Source organism: Octodon degus, unplaced genomic scaffold, assembly GCF_000260255.1.
Source record: "Octodon degus isolate 3935 unplaced genomic scaffold, OctDeg1.0 scaffold00263, whole genome shotgun sequence".
NCBI classification, from domain to species: domain Eukaryota; kingdom Metazoa; phylum Chordata; class Mammalia; order Rodentia; family Octodontidae; genus Octodon; species Octodon degus.
Window position 1 is genome coordinate 901,064 of NW_004524839.1, and position 17,452 is coordinate 918,515.

The following is a 17,452-nucleotide window of genomic DNA, read 5'->3' on the forward strand; positions in this document are numbered from 1 at the left end:
TTGCCAGGCCAAGTGCTTTTCTACTGAGCCATCTCCCTGGCCCATCTCATCTAGTGTTTATCAGGTCTATTTTACAAGGCCAAAGCCTCCAAAATAGAGACCTCCATTAAGAACAGGGTTTACCTGTAAGGAAGTTCACTCTATTCAGGAACATCAGTATTATTTTTTGTTTAAGCCGCTGTCCAAGAGGTCAACAACTTTTTTAACAAGCTCAGAGCTAGCCAGTGTTCTGCCCTTGGCAGCATTTCCCTTTCCACAACCAGATCTTCTCTCCAAGAAAGGATTTCTTGGGAGAGACTTCAGGAAACTAAGGGTTGAGTTTGCTCTGACTAAGTGACTTTATTTGGCCTTGGATGCCAGAGGCTGAGGGAGAGGTGGTTTTATTCTAGAAGAATAAAAAGAAACTCTTTCTGAACTGGGCTCCTGTTTGAGTGGAGGTGTATTTTTTCTTTCAGGAAGGGTGGTAGAATCAGTACCAGGTTATCTTGCCAATAAACAGTTGATAGATCCTTAGTCTAGAGCACAAGTGAGCAGAATGCCTATGGGGAAAGGCAAGGAGCAAGAATTGAAGGATGCTGACTTGAGGACCTGGATGGTTGCTGTCACAGCTTAGCTATAGCTTTGGGGAATATGGCCTTTCTGAATGCATTGTGATACCTACAGAGTTCCAGCCAGAGGGATTTACTGGCATAACTTGGCTCACTTTGACTGTGTGTAAAAATGGTGCTTAAAATTCAAGATTGTATCTGCTCTTTGTCTCCCTTGTTTGCCTCGCTGTGGGAGACGTAGGAAACATGGGTGAATGGAGACCACTGTAATATCCATATTGGTAGTCACTATTTGTGCTGATAACACTAACAACAATCAAGAAAATAGTCACTATCATGTAGTGAACTCATGCTAGGTGCCTGGGCTGTGATAAGGGCTTTACATGTATTAACTAATTTTATCAACACAGAAATGGTCTGGCACAGGGTTCACTATCATTCCCATTTAAAAGATGGTATCAGGAAAAAAACCTAAAACATTGGATAATGCAGGCCTGGGTTCCAATTCCAATTATGCTTTTCTCATATAACAGCGAACTTCTCAGTTGATTTAACCAACCTAACCTTCAGTATTCTCTGTTATACAGTAGCAGTAATGATCTTCCCTCTCAGTTAAATTTCTAAGAACATTGTAGGTCTTCAGCAAATATTCAGATTTTCTATTATTAAGAAAAAATGGGGGAGAGGCTGTAGGTGTACCTCAGAGGTAGAGCACTTACCTTAGCAAGCTCAAGGCCATAAGAAAAGAATAGCATGGGGGAATGCCCAAATTCCCAAAGCATCTGTGCCACTAGTTCAAGCTGAGTGATCTTGGGAAAAGTACTTCTTCAAGGCCACTTCCTTTTGCAAGTCTTGCTTTATTGATACCAGTGAGTCTCAAAAGGACATGCCTTGAACCAGCAGCTGGGCACAGCAGCACATTGGAAGTTAGAAGTTCATATGTTCTGGATCCAGCTGGACCTAAAACATAGACAGTGGTGGTGAACCTATGGCATGCATGCCACAGAAGACTGTTTTGAATCTTTGAAATCTCTGCAAGGTTTTCCATCACTGTTCTAGGATAAAGTTTGGTGGCCTGTGTTATAACAAGCCATCTGTGTAATGTTGACATACATTCCAGGTTGAAATCCATTGATTTACAAAAAGATTTGGCTTTAATTGAGTCAACCCTTTAGGACCCTGTCTAATGCTAATAATTTTGTGACTGTGCAGAGAGCCAAATGCTCCCCAGCAGACAGTGACAGCAGAAAAACAATTCAAAACCTGTTGATGTCAAGGGAATGGTGCGTAATTTCATGGCATTTTCTCACCTGCCATATGTGTCACATGTCACTCATTTTACCATGTCCACACAGTGCTCCCGCATCCATCTCATTCCCTGTTCCACTTTCTCCCTTTCTTGCCTTACTGATCTCACATGTGTGGGATGGGTACCTCTGGGTTGTTTTGGTTTCTTCTATGGTAAGGCTGGCCAACATGTGAAAGGGATCTAGTGGCTTGACTAATTAACCGGTGTTCCTTTTGTCTTACAGTGACGTGTGTGTGCAGTGGTGTCCTCTCTCTCGGCACTGCAGCACTGAGAAAAGCAGCTCCATTGGCAGCATGGAGAGCCTGGAACAACCAGGCCAAGCCACTTATGAGGGCCACCTCTTGCCCATTGAACAGAACATGTATCCTAACCAACGTGACTCAGCCTACAGCTCCTTCTCAGCGAGCTCAAATGCCTCTGACTGTGCTCTTTCTCTGAGGCCAGAGGAGGCAGCCCCAGCAGACTGTATCACACAAGGGTTAGGGCCAGCTAAGGCTCCCAGTTCCCGGGCTAATGGCTCTGAGACCTCAGGAGGTAGCCAGCACACCAGCACTGGCCGCCTGACCCCCAACTCCCAGATGTCATCCCACTCACAGGGTGGCTACCACTCAGGGCCTGCCAAGACAGTCAGGGGCCCACCACAACCTCCAGTGAGGCGGGACAGCCTCCAGGCCTCCAAAGCCCAACTCCTCAATGGAGAAGAGTGCAAGGCATCTGAGCCTGTGGACTCCTTACAACAGAAGGAGAAAACAAACTTAGACACAGCCCTATCCCCAAGGAACTCTCATAGGTTCTGCTGCCTCAGTGGGCAAGACCATATAACAAGCAAGGAGCATGAGAACTGTGAGCTCAGTCAGCCTCCTGAATCTAGCCAACAGGGCTCTGAGCTTCTCCTTGTGGAGGCTTCTCTCAAAACCTGTGACAAAGCTCCTAGCAAAGATTCCAGCATCCTCAGTGAGACACCAGGAGAGATAACTAATGCTCCTTCCTATGGCAGCCCTCCACACCTCACAGGACCCACAGGGCATCGCCATAGTGCCCCTGAACAGCTACTGTCATCCCACCTACAGCATGTGCACCTGGATTCCAGAGGTAGCAAGGGGATGGAACCCCCACTTGGGCAGGATGCACAACAGTGGACACTGTCCCCTTTGCACAACAGCCACAAAGGGAAGAAAAGTCCCTGTCCCCCTACGGGAGGATCCCAGGATCAGCCCAGCAGAGAAAGAAAGATCAGGCCAATGGATGATAGGCCTTTGAGTTCAGGACCCCAGAGCCAAAACAGTTCTCCACATGGAGAGGCAGATGGATGCCCTCCAGAAAAAGGATTCCTGGACCCAAACAAAGCAAGTGGAACAGGCGGTGACTTGACCAGCCAGCAGCCTGCAGTCTCTTGCTCTCTCTTTCAGCAAACCAAAGACTGTTCTTCAGCCACTAAAGTAGCTGACAGCACAGAAGTGATGGAGGAAGTAGAAAGTGAACCCAAGGAGTTCAGTCAGATGGGTGGCAGGCGAACTGGAGTCCCTCGGGGCCGCTCAATCCAAAACCGAAGGAAGAGTGAGCGTTTTGCCACCAACCTACGTAATGAAATTCAGAGGAGAAAGGCCCAGCTTCAAAAGAACAAGGGTCCTTTGTCACAGCTATGTGACACTCAGGAACCAGTGGAAGAGACCCAAGAGGTTCCAGAAAGTCCTCCACTTCCTGCCTCTAACTCATCTCTTCTATGTTCATATAAAAATCCCCCTAGCCCCAGAAGTAAGCTTTTCAACAAGAGCATAATATTCAGGGCTAGATCTTCAGAGTGCCTTAGCCAAGGTCCTGAGAACCATGAATCTAGGACAGGCTTGGAGGGACAAATAAGCCTTGGCCAGAGGCCTGGCCAGTCTTCTGTGGGCCTAAACAACTGGTGGAAAGCATCTGACCCATCTGTCTCAGACTCTGAAAGAGGGAAAGCTTACTATGGCATCCGTGGAGGTCATCGAGGATGGTCTCCAGAACATAACCTCCGCCCACGTGTAACATTGTCCACAGAAGGCCCTTCTAGCCCAAGTGACAAGGAATTGAAGCCTTCTATTACCCAAGCTGTGGAGGAATCCACCCTTTTGCCCTTTGCAGACCGAAGAAAGTTCTTTGAAGAGAACAGCAAATCCTTATCCACATCCCATTTGCCAGGTTTAACCACTCATAGTAGTAAGACATTCATTCCGAGACCAAAACCTATAGACCAAAACTTCCAGTCAGTAAACTCCAGCTACAGGGAATTGAGGTGTCATCCTGTTGACCAATCATATTATTCCACAGACCAACCATATCATGCCACAGAGCAATCATGTCATCCCATATCACCACTTCAGCCAGAAACTGCCACTTACTCAGAATGCTTTGTAAGCAAAGGTCTAGAAAACTCATTGTGCTGCAAGCCACTGCACTGCAGTGATTTTGATTGCCGCAGGACCTGCTCTTACTCCTGCAGTGTTCAGGGAGCTATGGCCCATGACTCTTGCATTTATTGTTCTGGAGAAATCTGCCCTGGCTTGTTAAAAAGAAATATGATGCCAAATTGCTACAACTGCAGGTTCCACCACCACCAGTGCATGCGGTGTGCTGCTTGCTGTCATAATCCTCAGCACAGTACCCTCGAGGAGAGCAGCTTGACACCTGGCAACGCTTGGAAATACAGGAAGGCACCAGTGCAGGTGAGGACTTAATCCATGGGGTGACTGAGTTTATTATTCTCCTTGTGAGCAGAAAGATAGGTAAGGCACTATCCAAATTTAATAATTATCATTTTTCTCTACCAGGTGGTGGCTTAGTAATCAAGCAAACACTTAGTCACCAGAATTAGAATACACCTGTGCATCTTTAAGTTATATAAAAGTAACTTTTACTTTGTTAAATAAACAAAACAGGGTTTCTTATCCTGATTAAAAAATTGGTATCTAAGTGACATTAAGCATTCAACTACCACAATTTAAAATTTATGACTTTTAAAAGAAAAACTAATGTTTATCTCATAAGGTAGCCAATACTATAAACATTCTTACTACCCTGTTTCTAAAGTGGAAGAGCAACATGGGAGCCTCAGAGAGCAGTTACAAGAATCAGATGAGATCTTATGTGTAGCATTCCAGGTCAGTGCATGATGTGATCTAGCACTCACTGTCCACCATTTCCTGTTGCAAAACTATTTGCAGATGTAAGATTTGCAAATATTTCCCTAGATTTTGCTTTCAGAGATCTAACTTGTCTTTTTTGAAAATTTTCAACCCCTCTTCTCATCCTTTCTCTGTTGGAGACCCAGGTCTAGACTGGCTGTTGTCTCGCTCTGGTTATGAGCTATCAATCTAACGCAAGCTCCTGCCTTTTCGCAGTGTACTTGTGGGAGGACACCCTATGTGCTTATGTCCTCCCTGCCAGATCCCTTCCCCGTGGAATCCCTACTGCCATCTTTTGGCTGTTGAACTCAACCCAGAAATGCATTTGTGTACTAGACGCTTGTTTCATAGGTGGACACTGTGGAAATGACTTAGTGCTCGAAATTGCTCAATTATTTTATTTGGCAAAAGAAACTTGAAACTGAAAGCCACTTTATGCAAAAGAGTAATACTCTACAATCACTTTTTCATAAAGATATAAAAAGACTATATACCTGTGGAGAAAATGTTCAATGCTTGCCAATGACAAGCAGCACAGTGATTGGCTCAAAAAGGGCCTAAGAGCATGCTCTTGATAGTTTCTAGTTACACAAATGTATTTGCCAAAAGTTACCAAATGTACACTTAATATTTGTATATACCTGGGAAGTAAATTTTTCCATAACTATATTTTAAGTGACTATAAAACTAATATATATGCCAAAGTATTTTTGAAGTATGTTGATGGCTTATTTTATAATTTTCAACATACAGATCTTGCACATATTTTTATGCCTTTATCCTAAGATTTCATTTTTGATGCTATTATAATATGTATTGTTTTTTAATGTCAAGTTAAAATTCTTTGTAATTACTATGTAGAAATACAGATAAACTTTGTATGTTGACCTGGTATCCTGCAGCCTTTCCAAATGCATTGATTAGTTCTAGCATTTTCGTAGATTATAAAAGATACGTACATAAGCAATCATGTCATCTATGAATAGAAAGCATTTTATGTCTCCCTTCCCACTCTGTGTAACCTTTCCTGGGAAAAAGGAGAGCTTCATTGTATTGTCTAAGACTATCATTGTTTCTTTCAGAAAAAGTGATGAAAGCAGACATTGCTGCTTTGTAGTCATTCAATATTACATTTGATTTTAACTATACTTTCTTTCTCTGTCTCTCTGTCTCTTTCTGTCTGTCTCTGTCTGTCTGTCTGTCTGTCTGTCTGTCTCTCTCTCTCTCCCTCTCTCTCATTTTCTTCCTCTTTTCTTTCCTTCTTTTTCCTTTTTGTACTAGGGATCAAGTCTCAGATGCATCACACATGCTAGGGCAAGCATTGAAATATATCACTATTCGTTTTTATTTTATTTTGAAGTAAGTTCTTGTTAAATTAACCAGACTAATCTTGAACTTGCAACCTTCCTATCTGAATCTTCTGAGTAGTTAGGATTACAGTTGTGTGCCACCACACCTGGTGAAGAAATTATACTTTTATTCTTAATGTCTGAAAGGTTTGTTTTTGGTTTTTAGAGTGGATTTTGGACTTTTTCAAGTGCTTTTTCCCTATCTGTTGAGATAAGAACTTTTCTCTTTAATCTGTTAATGCAGTGATTGATATTGATTGGTACTTGAGATAATCCCCAGCCTGGCATTGCAAAGATAAATCATATTTGATCATGAATGTTGTATCCTTTTTATATGTTCCTAGATTTGATATGTTAATATTCTGTTAAGGAGTTTTACATCTATGTTTATCAGGAATTTTAGTCTGTAGTTTTCTTGTAATATCTCCTTTCTACCATGATAGTGCCGGCCGTAAGAAATGAGTCAAGAAGTATACCCTTCTCTTATATTTTCACAAAAATTTAATATTATTATTATATTATATCAGATGTCATATATTATATAATATATAACATAAATTATATATATAATATGTATTATTTTATTATTAAATATCTGGTAGAATTCATCATTGAAACAATCTAAGCCTGGAATTTTCTTTCGGGAAAGGTTTTTAACTACAAATTTAATTTCTGTAATAGATATTGGGTCATTTAGGCTATTTATTTCTTGTTCACTGAGTGGCTTTATTTGGTGGGTTTTCACTTTGTAGCAAAATGTTAATTGTAGAATCTAGATGGTTCATATATGGATATAAGCTTCTTTCAAGTTTTGGGGGAGTTTTAGTATACAATGTTGAAAAACAAAGAGAAGATACAGAATAATGGCTAAAAGGCACTGAAACTAGCACTAAATGGCCTGAGTCCTAATTACATCTCTAGAATTTATAGTACCTAATCCTTTCTAGCTAGAAAGAAGTAAGGGTAACAACAGCACCTACTCATTGAATAGGTTGTGAGGATTATATGCTTGATGTGTAAGACCCTTAGAACAGTGAGGTCAGATTAGTAATTATCTTATAAGTAAGCTGTTATCTTTTAAGATAAAGGGAGATTTAGGTTTAACTTGGTAAGTTTTAGTTGAAAAGACTCATAAGTGGATCATAGAGAAAGGGGACTGAGGATGAAGAGGATGTAAGGAGATTCTGGCTGTGGACGTGCCAGCCCAGTTCCAGCCCTGTGTAAGGGAAGGAGGTGCAAATGGCAGATAGAAGCAACTAGCAGAAGCAATGCAGGTGAACCTGAGCCTATACCATGACCTTCCTTTTGTGATTGGACGGAGGCACATGTTGGGTTCCTAATACCTAGTAAACTAGCTAAGCAGGTCTTCTGAGACCTTAAGATGGCTGTCTAGGAGCCACTACATGCCCACGTCTACACCACCACTTGCACCCAGTACCCTAAAAGGGGGTAATAATAAGTCGAAAGGCATGGAGGAAACTTGTATCATGGATTCAGATACAACAGTTCTGATGACTATGGTATCTCTGACTGGGGCTTTCTGAAGTGTGGCTCAGATCCTGTTCCTTCTGCTGCTGGAGAAGACTGAGGAGCTAATTTTCTCCTCTTTGGTGCTGTTAGAACTGAAATCAGTACACATTAATCTCCCTTATATTTCATGCTGGTTATTTTTGCACACATAGATTATTTCTATGTGTATGATATAAAGTATAATAAAACACCCCTCAGCTTACAGTAGGGGAAAATGAGGCTCAGAGTGGTCACATATCTTACAAATGGCAGAACCAGTATTGCATACCACAGCAGTAACCAAAATATATTTTTTATATATACTGGGGGTCAAACTTAGGACCTTGCACTTGCCAGGCAGGAGCGTATGCCACTGAGCTACATCCCCAGCCCTAGTAACTGACATTTGTATGTCTACTAACCACCAGGTATGTTCTGGGTGCATTAGAATATTCTCAGGCAGCAAAGAAACAGGTACACTTATGGTCACATATCTGTGGCTGTTTAACTGGGAGAAATGAAGATAAAGAGAAGTTGTATATCTAGTGAAGGATGGGTGTGAGATTAAAGCTTTACCAATTAGTTATAGTGACCAAACTTCTGAATTTGTTCTACTGCTTCTCTATCAGCTGCTAGCAAAGTCCAGACTCTCTCTAGTGTGGCAGGATGCATTCTAGTAGTATCACTTCCACTGGGGCAACAATTTCTCCCATAATCCCATCTACCACCAGTCATGGGGATAATAGATTTTTCAGTTCAAGAAGCAATTACAGGCAATTTACAGGAACTTAAATGGCTCAAGAAAAAAAATAAACTGAAACTGGAAATACAGAAAGGCAGTTAGCAGTGGGTAGAAGACATTGTTTTGTTTGGCCACTGCTATTTTCTGAGCACTTCCACAGGGCTAGACAGGGCATGGCCAGGAAATCCTGGCTCCCACTGTAGCTAAATGAACCATGATGTCTTTGTGGGCAGGGACATCTAATGAGGGCATTGAGACAGAATCTGAAGTACAAGTGGCTAGAGCTGCTCTGATGTCCCAGACACATATAAGGACTACTTTGGTCCTATGACAGCTGGAGCCAAGAAATAAACTTCACCTTTTCCATGGCTACTAACATCCAGAACTTTCTCTATGCTAAGCACCATGCAATGAGTTCTCTCTGCATATCTCATCTGGTCCTCACTACTAGTAATCAAGCAAGAGTAGATAGCATAATCCTTATTTGCCAGAGGGAACCTGAGATACAAGGAAGTCAGAGAACTCTCAAATACCACAGCTAGCCAGGTATGGTGGCACATGCCTATAGTACTGGCACTCTGAGAGACTCAGGGTTTGAGTTCAGGCTTGACAACTTAATGACTTTGTGAGACCTTGTCTCCAAAACATAAATAAAAAGCAAAATAAGAAATAGATAATTGGAAATAGAAACTTTGCTCTGTTTCAAATGAGAAGGGTATCAGGTGATGAAGGCAGAGGGGAAAGGGGCAAAGATGTACAAAATGAACTAAGATGTGCTGTGTATTTGTACTGACTCCATATAAGAAGTGTAAGAATTATGTAATGCAAACATGGACTAACAGAGATTTTTTAAAAAATATAAATGGCAGGGGATGTAACTCAGTAAAAAGGCTGTAGGTTTAATCCTCACTAGTGTGTTATAAAATATGTAAAACAACACCAAAAACGAACAATTAGTAAGCATTGTAACTAGCATGACTGACACTAAAGACCTATGTTCATTTTCTTTCATCATTGCTCCCCAAAAGGTGCTACTGAGGTTAAGGTGGTAAAATCTTGAATGGAATTAATAATAACACTAGAGAAATTTGGAAGATCAGTGAGGTTGAGGAAAAACTGCATTCCTTTTGGGCTGAGTACTGAGTCTCTAGGTAGACTATGATGGGTGGAAAATCAGGAAGAATAGGAAAGGAAATTTTTCATTCAGTTTAGAGCTAGAACAGGAAGGTGAGAACATTTTTATAAATGGCACACATGGCTTGGCCTGGCAGGAAAGAAAATACAGGCTGGGCATAGCTCTTAAGGAAAAAATACCCATGGTAAAATCCCCTCATATGGTGTAGAGATCATAGCATGTAGTGTTTGTATTCCCCCCAAAAGAGCCCACATCATCCCCTGCCAACAGATGTGGGGAGGGGAAGAGCTGCTGTGGGGGAGGAAGAGCTGCTGTGGGGTAGGGCTGTGCTGGCAGGGCTCCTTTCCATCTTTCTTGGCCCAACCTGGAGAAGGCTTGCTAAAGCAAGAGCCTTTCCCTGTGACCCACACCACACACACCCAAGGCCAGAGGTTCCAAAAAGATGCTTTTTATATTAACAGAAGGAGAAGAAATGAGCAGGTTCATTCAATAGAACAAAGAAAATGACCTCCTTCTCTTGACCCTCAATGCAGGAAAAAGCCAGAACAAATAGCAAATACATTAAACTGCTTTTGAATGTAGTTTGGAGGGGCCACAGAGGAAATGCTCTTTTAGGCCACCTTTCTAGAGCACCAGTGTTCAGAGCCTCTGGGTCTCAGCATGCCTACAGCAGCTCAGCAGGCTTCTGGGCAGGAAGGCTGCCTTCCAGGTACATATTTCAGTAGCATTCCCAGGAGAGAAGATAGCACCAGCTTGAGGACTAGCCAGGGACAGGCTTCTGACTGCTTGTCTTATTTAAAACCATCTTAATATCAGTTACTGAGAGCTCCCTAACTTATTCGAACTTTGCTTTGCAGGAATTTCCTGGGGACAAATGGAAACCAATAACAGGAAACAAGAAGACTGGCCAGTCTGGGAGGTAAGTGATGGCTCAGGGAGTTGGGGTAAATTGGGCCTCTGAGGCCTTTATAGAAAGTACTTTCAGTTAACTTAAGATTCCTTTGAGAAACTGCTCTGGTACCCATACCAAGGACTTGTTGCCACAGATGTAATCCGGCCTACCTCCTAGACAGTTGGGTATAGACCCAACTGATTGCTACAACATTTTGAAATGTAGTTAAGCCACATTGTGTGGGACATTGTATCAATCAGGCCTTAGACAGCACTGCCCTGGTCAAAGGTCATACGGGACCAGACTATGCTGAAAAAGAAATGAAAAAGCATAAGCTATGCCTCCCTTTCCAGTGGCCTCAGGGAAAATGCAGCTTGTAGAAAAGAGGAACTCTCCAGCTACTGCTATGCCTTTTCCTGCGGTGTTAGACATAACTGGTTATTCACTTTTGCAACCTTCCTTTGGATACAGTTTGTTGAGGACTTAAAGTCTGCTTATTAAAAAATCTGGAGACAATCCCACCAGTCTGGGAAGTTAAAACAAGAAGATCTCAAATTTAAGTACTACCTGGGCAACTTAGTGATTTTGTGACACCCTATCTCAAATTATTATTATTATTATTATTATTATTATTATTAGCCTGGAGTTGTAACCCAGTGTAAAGGACTTGGTTTTAATCCCTGATATAGCACTTCAAAAAAAAGAAAAGTCTGGGGACAGATCATGATGGCAACTCCTGGTGACAAGCAAAGATTTTTGTAAATAAATGTCATGATATGTGGATTAGAATAGAGAAAGGAGCTTCTTGGGCACAGCACTTAAGGAAAACCCATTCAGGTTGGAGACTCTGTCCCTGTAATGTGGAGATCATGGCACTGGCATTCGTATTCTCTAGAGATGAGGCATCCTAAGTTAGTGCCCCATGCGGGGCACAGAGTTACATTCTTCTGGGTTACTCTTATCATCCTGGCTGGACCTGCTTCATGGACTCCTGGATAATCTGTAAATCAGTTTGTTTTTCAGCTCAAATGATACAAGTGGCTCCTAAATTGTACTGACTCTTTATGCAATCTCCAGAATAAATAAGGTGACAGGGGAAAAGTCTCCAAATTGTGCCTGTATTCTCCATGGTGAAGACACTGAGAGAGGGTTAGAAACTGGGTCTCCTAAATCCTAAAAGAGTCCAGGGTTCTTTCTAAGGTGTCTAAATTATCCCTTCTAATTTGACAACAGAGTCAGATATTGTTCTCACTTTTTTCTGACTCCTAAGTCTGAGAAACTTCTTTCTGGTGCATAATGAGAAAGGGGTGGAAACCCATATTTACGAATCATCTAAGTGATAGGTACTATCCTAGAACTGAGAGTTTCTATCAAGAAAATCTCATTTGTTCCTCATGACAATTAATCTTCATGTCCATTTAGTACAGGTTATATTAGCTGAAGTCACACAGCTTGCAAGTGATAGAAGTACATTTTGTACACAGGTTTGTCTGACTCCAAAGTTCGTGTTTTCCCCCTTACACCTGCTTCAATTAGGATTTGTAAGAAAACCCTTCCTACTGATCCTTCAGCCTCATGTCTCAGAAATTTAAGTCTTGGGTAGGGATTTATGAATAGCCTTTATTCCCCAGCCCTGAACTGACTTGTTCTATATCTTTGGGAAAATCACTCCACTCTAACAAGCCCGTTAAATTTTCTGCATTAAATCAAGGTCTTCAAAAGAGGAGATCATATCTTAGTGACAACCTTATTCTCTGTGCCTACCACAGAGAAATTGTTCAAGAGGTATTTGTCATTTGCTTGCCAAATGAAGAGACAGAGCCTATACACCACAGAATGGGTGAAAAGACAAGAAAACAATAATGCTAATTGACATTTCATGAGCTTAGCTCTCTCTACTTGGCACCATCCAAAGTGTTTTATATGCAGCTGTTTATCACTGTGACTTATGGTTTTGGTACTTTTTTCTCTCCCTTTGACAAAGAGACTGAGGCATACAAACATACATTTATGTACCTAAAATTCCACAACTACTGTAAACCAGACCTAGGAGGTCTAGCTTCAGAGACACTGTACTATAGTCCTCCGGAAGGGTTCTGTGATGGACTTGTCAATATAGGAAGAGTTCATTAAAAATCCAGCATATATACTATCTTTGTCTATGCCAAATGTGATGTATTAGCAAAACAGTAGAAGGCAGCACAGTGCTAGCCCATACCACAAGCAGAGAAGTACCACCTCTATACACTTCAACAGAAGAAATGATACACTGTCATTTGCAAAGGAATGTATTTGACCTATGCCTTGGTACACAGATTATGTTTAATCTTCCTACCCATTTTGCCAGGTAAGCATTATTACACTAGGGCAGAAGGTCTCAGAATCAACAGAAACACCTGGATAGCTTGTTGAAACACCTAGAGATTTAGACTCCACTGTCAGAGAGTCTGATTCAGTTGGTATGAAGTAGGGTTTAAAATCTGCATTTCTTCACAAGCTCCCTGGGTGGTGCCGATGTAACTGGTCCCGGGATCACTACTAGAATCAGAGCTTCAGAGGCTAAATGATCTATTCAAGGTCTCACAGCTGGTAGAGATACACCCAGGTTTAAACTCAGCTTTTGCTTACATAGGTTACCAGATAATAATACCTTGTCAAACATAGGGTTTAAACAACAAGTACCTGGCACAGGGTAAGGGGTCAATGAAAGACAAGGGTTCTTGTCCTTTGTGTATATTCACTGGAAGGTAAGAAAAGTGAATATTGGAAGCTACAGAAGGGAAGACCTAGAAAGGAAACACTAGAGTATTCTCTCTTTTACCTTGGAGTTAATCCTATGAATTCAAATCCAGGTTCTTCTATTCACTGGTCATTGTGGTCTTGACAAGTGCTTTTCTTCCTCCTGCTCCTCCATTCTTCCCTTCTTCCCCTCCTCCCTTCCTCCCTTCCTTTTCCTTCCTTCCTTCCTTCCTTTCTTTCTTTCTTTCTTTCTTTCTTTCTTTCTTTCTTTCTTTCTTTCTTTCTTTCTTTCCAACATGGGGTAACTTGTGAGGATTAATGAGTTAATATATGTTATTCCTTGAGAATAAAGCCCGACAGCACAAAGCAACAGTAGATGTTAACTGTGATGCTGCGGAGGAGAAGCAGAAGTACCAAAATAGGTATCAGTAGATAAGGTAACTAGTGAAGGTTTTAACTGAAATGTCTAGATCTGTTGGCACAGAAATTCTTTTTGGCATGATAATAATAACCATGTAGATATATTTTGTGTGTCCTGATACACCCAATAAGCATTTACTTGGTAAACAAGTGGGCTTCCTCAGTAGTTATAATTTTTAATGTCTGTATATTTCAACAGCTTAATGCACTTTAATTTGTTTAATCATTCCAAAATTGTTGGATAATTAGGTTCTTTCCAATTTCTTATTATTATAAAGTAGTGCTGCAGAAAGGGCTATAGATATAACCCTTTTCTCAGTATAAATTATCTTATTAAAAATAACTGTCTGAATTTGGGTTGCTAGTTCAAAGAATATGAATACGCTTATGGTTTTCAGAGATTTCACCAAACTGCTTTCTATGGAAGGCATTTTATACTACCATTAGAAATATATGAGGATACCAAGCTCCCTAACATTTTGCTGTCACAGCAAATTTTCTTTTCCTAATCCAATAGGTTTAAATGGTGTCGATTATTTAATTTGGATTCTTTGCTCACTCCAATTTGAATATTTTTCATATATTTATTTAATGTCAGTATTGCTTGCCATATGCATTGTCTGTTGAGATTATTTGCCCACAAATACGTGATACCTTTTAAGGAGTAAATAGAGGAAACTTGATAGAGATTGGAGAAAAAACAGAAGATAAGTACAAAACGACTGAGTCCCAAAGAGTTGGAGAAATTTTTTAACATAGATGAGACAGCTGAAAAGTGGAGCTGCTTTGGGAGAGAAACTGTTAAAATGAGGGTATGTTGTAGTTGAAGGGAGTGGTATATGTGAAAGGGACCTTGTGGAGGACACTTACTAAACACTTGGAAAGGGTAGGATGAGAAAGAAGAGCCAATGTAGGAAACTGCAAGGTCAAGCTGCTAATGGGGTAGAAGTAATCTGTGTCTATATCACAATGGTGGAAAATGATTAGGTGAATGCAAATAGATTTGGCAGTTTTGAATCATGCTCAACTAAAGTAAATTTAGTAAGCTGATGGATATGAAAGTGGGTTGCTTAATGATCAACAGAAAATACATAAAGGAGAAATATAACCAGCCTTGCACATCATAAATTCCTATTTTAATTTTGCAGTTTGAAGACATTTAGTAAATTTATAGTGATATACAATCATTACCACAATGCAGTTCTAGAACATTTTTGTCACCCTAAAATAGCCCTCATGAACATTGACAGTCACTCGCTATTCTCACCCTCAACCCCCATCTACTTTCTGTTTTTGTAGAATTACCCTTTCTATAGACTTCATATGAATGGAATCATATAAAATGTGTGCTTTTATGTCACTCAGTGTAATATTTTAAAAGTTCACCCATGTAGTAGCATGTTTCAGTGCTTTATTCCAAAATAATATTCACTATATTGATATTCCACATTCTGTTTACCATCCATTAATAGACATTAGAGTTGTCTGCACTTTTTGACTTTAGTGAATATTACTATTATGAAAACTCATGCATAAGTTTTGCACAAATATGTTTTCAGATATTTTTGGCATGTTTTTAGGAGTGAATTTCTGTGACATATGATAATTTTATGTTTAACTTTTTAAGAAACTGCCTTTTGAAAAGCAGCTATGCTATTTTATATTCCAACCAGCAATGTAAGAGGGTTTATTTTATTTTTACAAATTTTAATACCATGACTGTTACTGTGCAATTCTTTCAGTGTTCAAAATGAATTTTTTAAAAAGCCATTTAAACATTTAAAATGTTGAAAAAGAACTTGGCTAGGGAAAGGAAATAGGGAAGTTGGAGGCAGTGGGTTTATTTAGTGGTTCTCTAAATGTCACCCCAGGCTTAGCAGCCTTAATAGCACACAAAAATTGTTAAGAATGAACAATATAAAGTCACTCTCAGATCTACTGAATGAGAGAATTGAGATATGAGCCAGGATTCTTTGTTTTTCTAAGCCTTCCACCCTACAAATTCTAATACACACTAAGTTGGACAACCACAAGTTTAGGAGATTTGTTCCAGATATCAGACATTGGATTACTTAAAAACAGAAAGGATAGATGAGTCAAAAGGGAGGCTCTTTCTTCAGTGCTGAAGAATGGGAAAGGCAGATCACAGTTAAAAATCTTAGGCAAGGTAAGAAAGAGTAGGAGAGGTCGAGGGGAGAGATGACATTTGTGAAGAAAAAATCCTGATGAATTTCCCCTCACTACCACCACCATACACATGCATTTTAACATTTATTATGCCATTTCTCTTACAACTGCAATGGTGGCTGCAGTTGGGAAAGTCAGCTGTATAATCTTGAGCCACTCTGCCTAGAAGCCTGCTATGAATTGATAACTCCAAGTAGGTTCACTCTTGGCTGTCTCCCTCCACTGTTGCTTGTTTTGTGCTAATATCAAGCTCATTTTGATATAAGTAATAGGGAGAAAATGAAGAAGAGATTTATTGGGAGAAAAAGTTACCACAGTGTATGTATTTTGAAGCCAAAATATATTATTTTCTGGATCTTCTTTTTTTGGTTTTCTGTACCTATGGTTGCTTGCTGACATTTCTTTCCATTTTTCTACTTGGCATAGAACTTTGGATGTGTAGAATGCTCATAAGTAATACTTATAAATTAGGAGATTGTCTTATTTGTCTTATCTTATTAGTGAAACATATAAAACTTAAGAAAGATATTTTACTTTTAACAAGAACAAATATAGCTAATATTTATTGAGTATTACATATCATATTCATTAAATCCATTATTACATGAATTGTTATTATTTATAATGACCTCATGAGATAGGTAGTATTTACTGACTGAGTTTTACAACTAAGAAAACTCACAAAGAAATGAAAGTCACTTATCCATATCACAAACTATTTGAAAGTTCCACTACACATTTCCTATTTACTGATTGAGTAAAAGAAAATAGATAATTCAGAATTGACTCTGATTTCATTAGGAAGAGTACACCTTCTGAGAAATCTTTACCATCTAAGAAGAATACAATCTTTAGAAGTATGAAGGATTTATCATGAGTATGACAAAGTGAGGGTAAACACTTGACTATTCATATAATATTTGAGTATATGAACTTAGTCAAAGAGAATTATAAAAATCTAATAAGAGAAATAAATACATAAGTAAATGCATGGCTATCTTCTGATTTAATTTAGGAATTCTCCCTAAGTTAACATACAGATGTAATGATTACAGTCAGCATATGATACTTTATAGAACTTATTAAATTCATAGTACAATATCTGAGGGCTGGCCAGATAGCTTAGTCGATTAAATCGCCCACTTAGCCAGACTCAGGGGCCCAGGGTTCGATCCTTGGCATGCCCTGCCAGTCCCACCCCCAGGGTGTTCTGAGACAGCCATTGAGACTGGGCTTGGTTGCACAAGCCAATAATCCCAATGCTTGGGAGGCTGAAAACAGTAGAATCATTACAAGTCCGATCTGTGTAGTGAGACCCTGTTGACCCTGTTCGAAATACATAAAACAAATAAAAGAATACCTGGAAAAAGTTGGCCAGAATCTCAAAGACAATGATAGTGAATTTAACCTTAACCAATGATAGTGGAAAATCTGTGCACAGTGATAAATATCAAAAAACATATAATA

At 39.9% G+C, this 17,452-nt stretch overlaps 1 protein-coding gene across 1 annotated transcript in view; it reads left to right on the plus strand.

Moving 5' to 3' along the window:
• The window catches only part of Shroom4 (shroom family member 4), a 346,076-nt gene that overhangs the window by 298,702 nt on the left and 29,922 nt on the right, over positions 1-17,452 (plus strand). The window contains exons 4-5 of the mRNA XM_023706555.1: positions 2,081-4,553; positions 10,605-10,666. Coding sequence (XP_023562323.1) covers positions 2,081-4,553; positions 10,605-10,666 — 2,535 coding nt within the window. The remainder of the gene's footprint in view (positions 1-2,080; positions 4,554-10,604; positions 10,667-17,452) is intronic.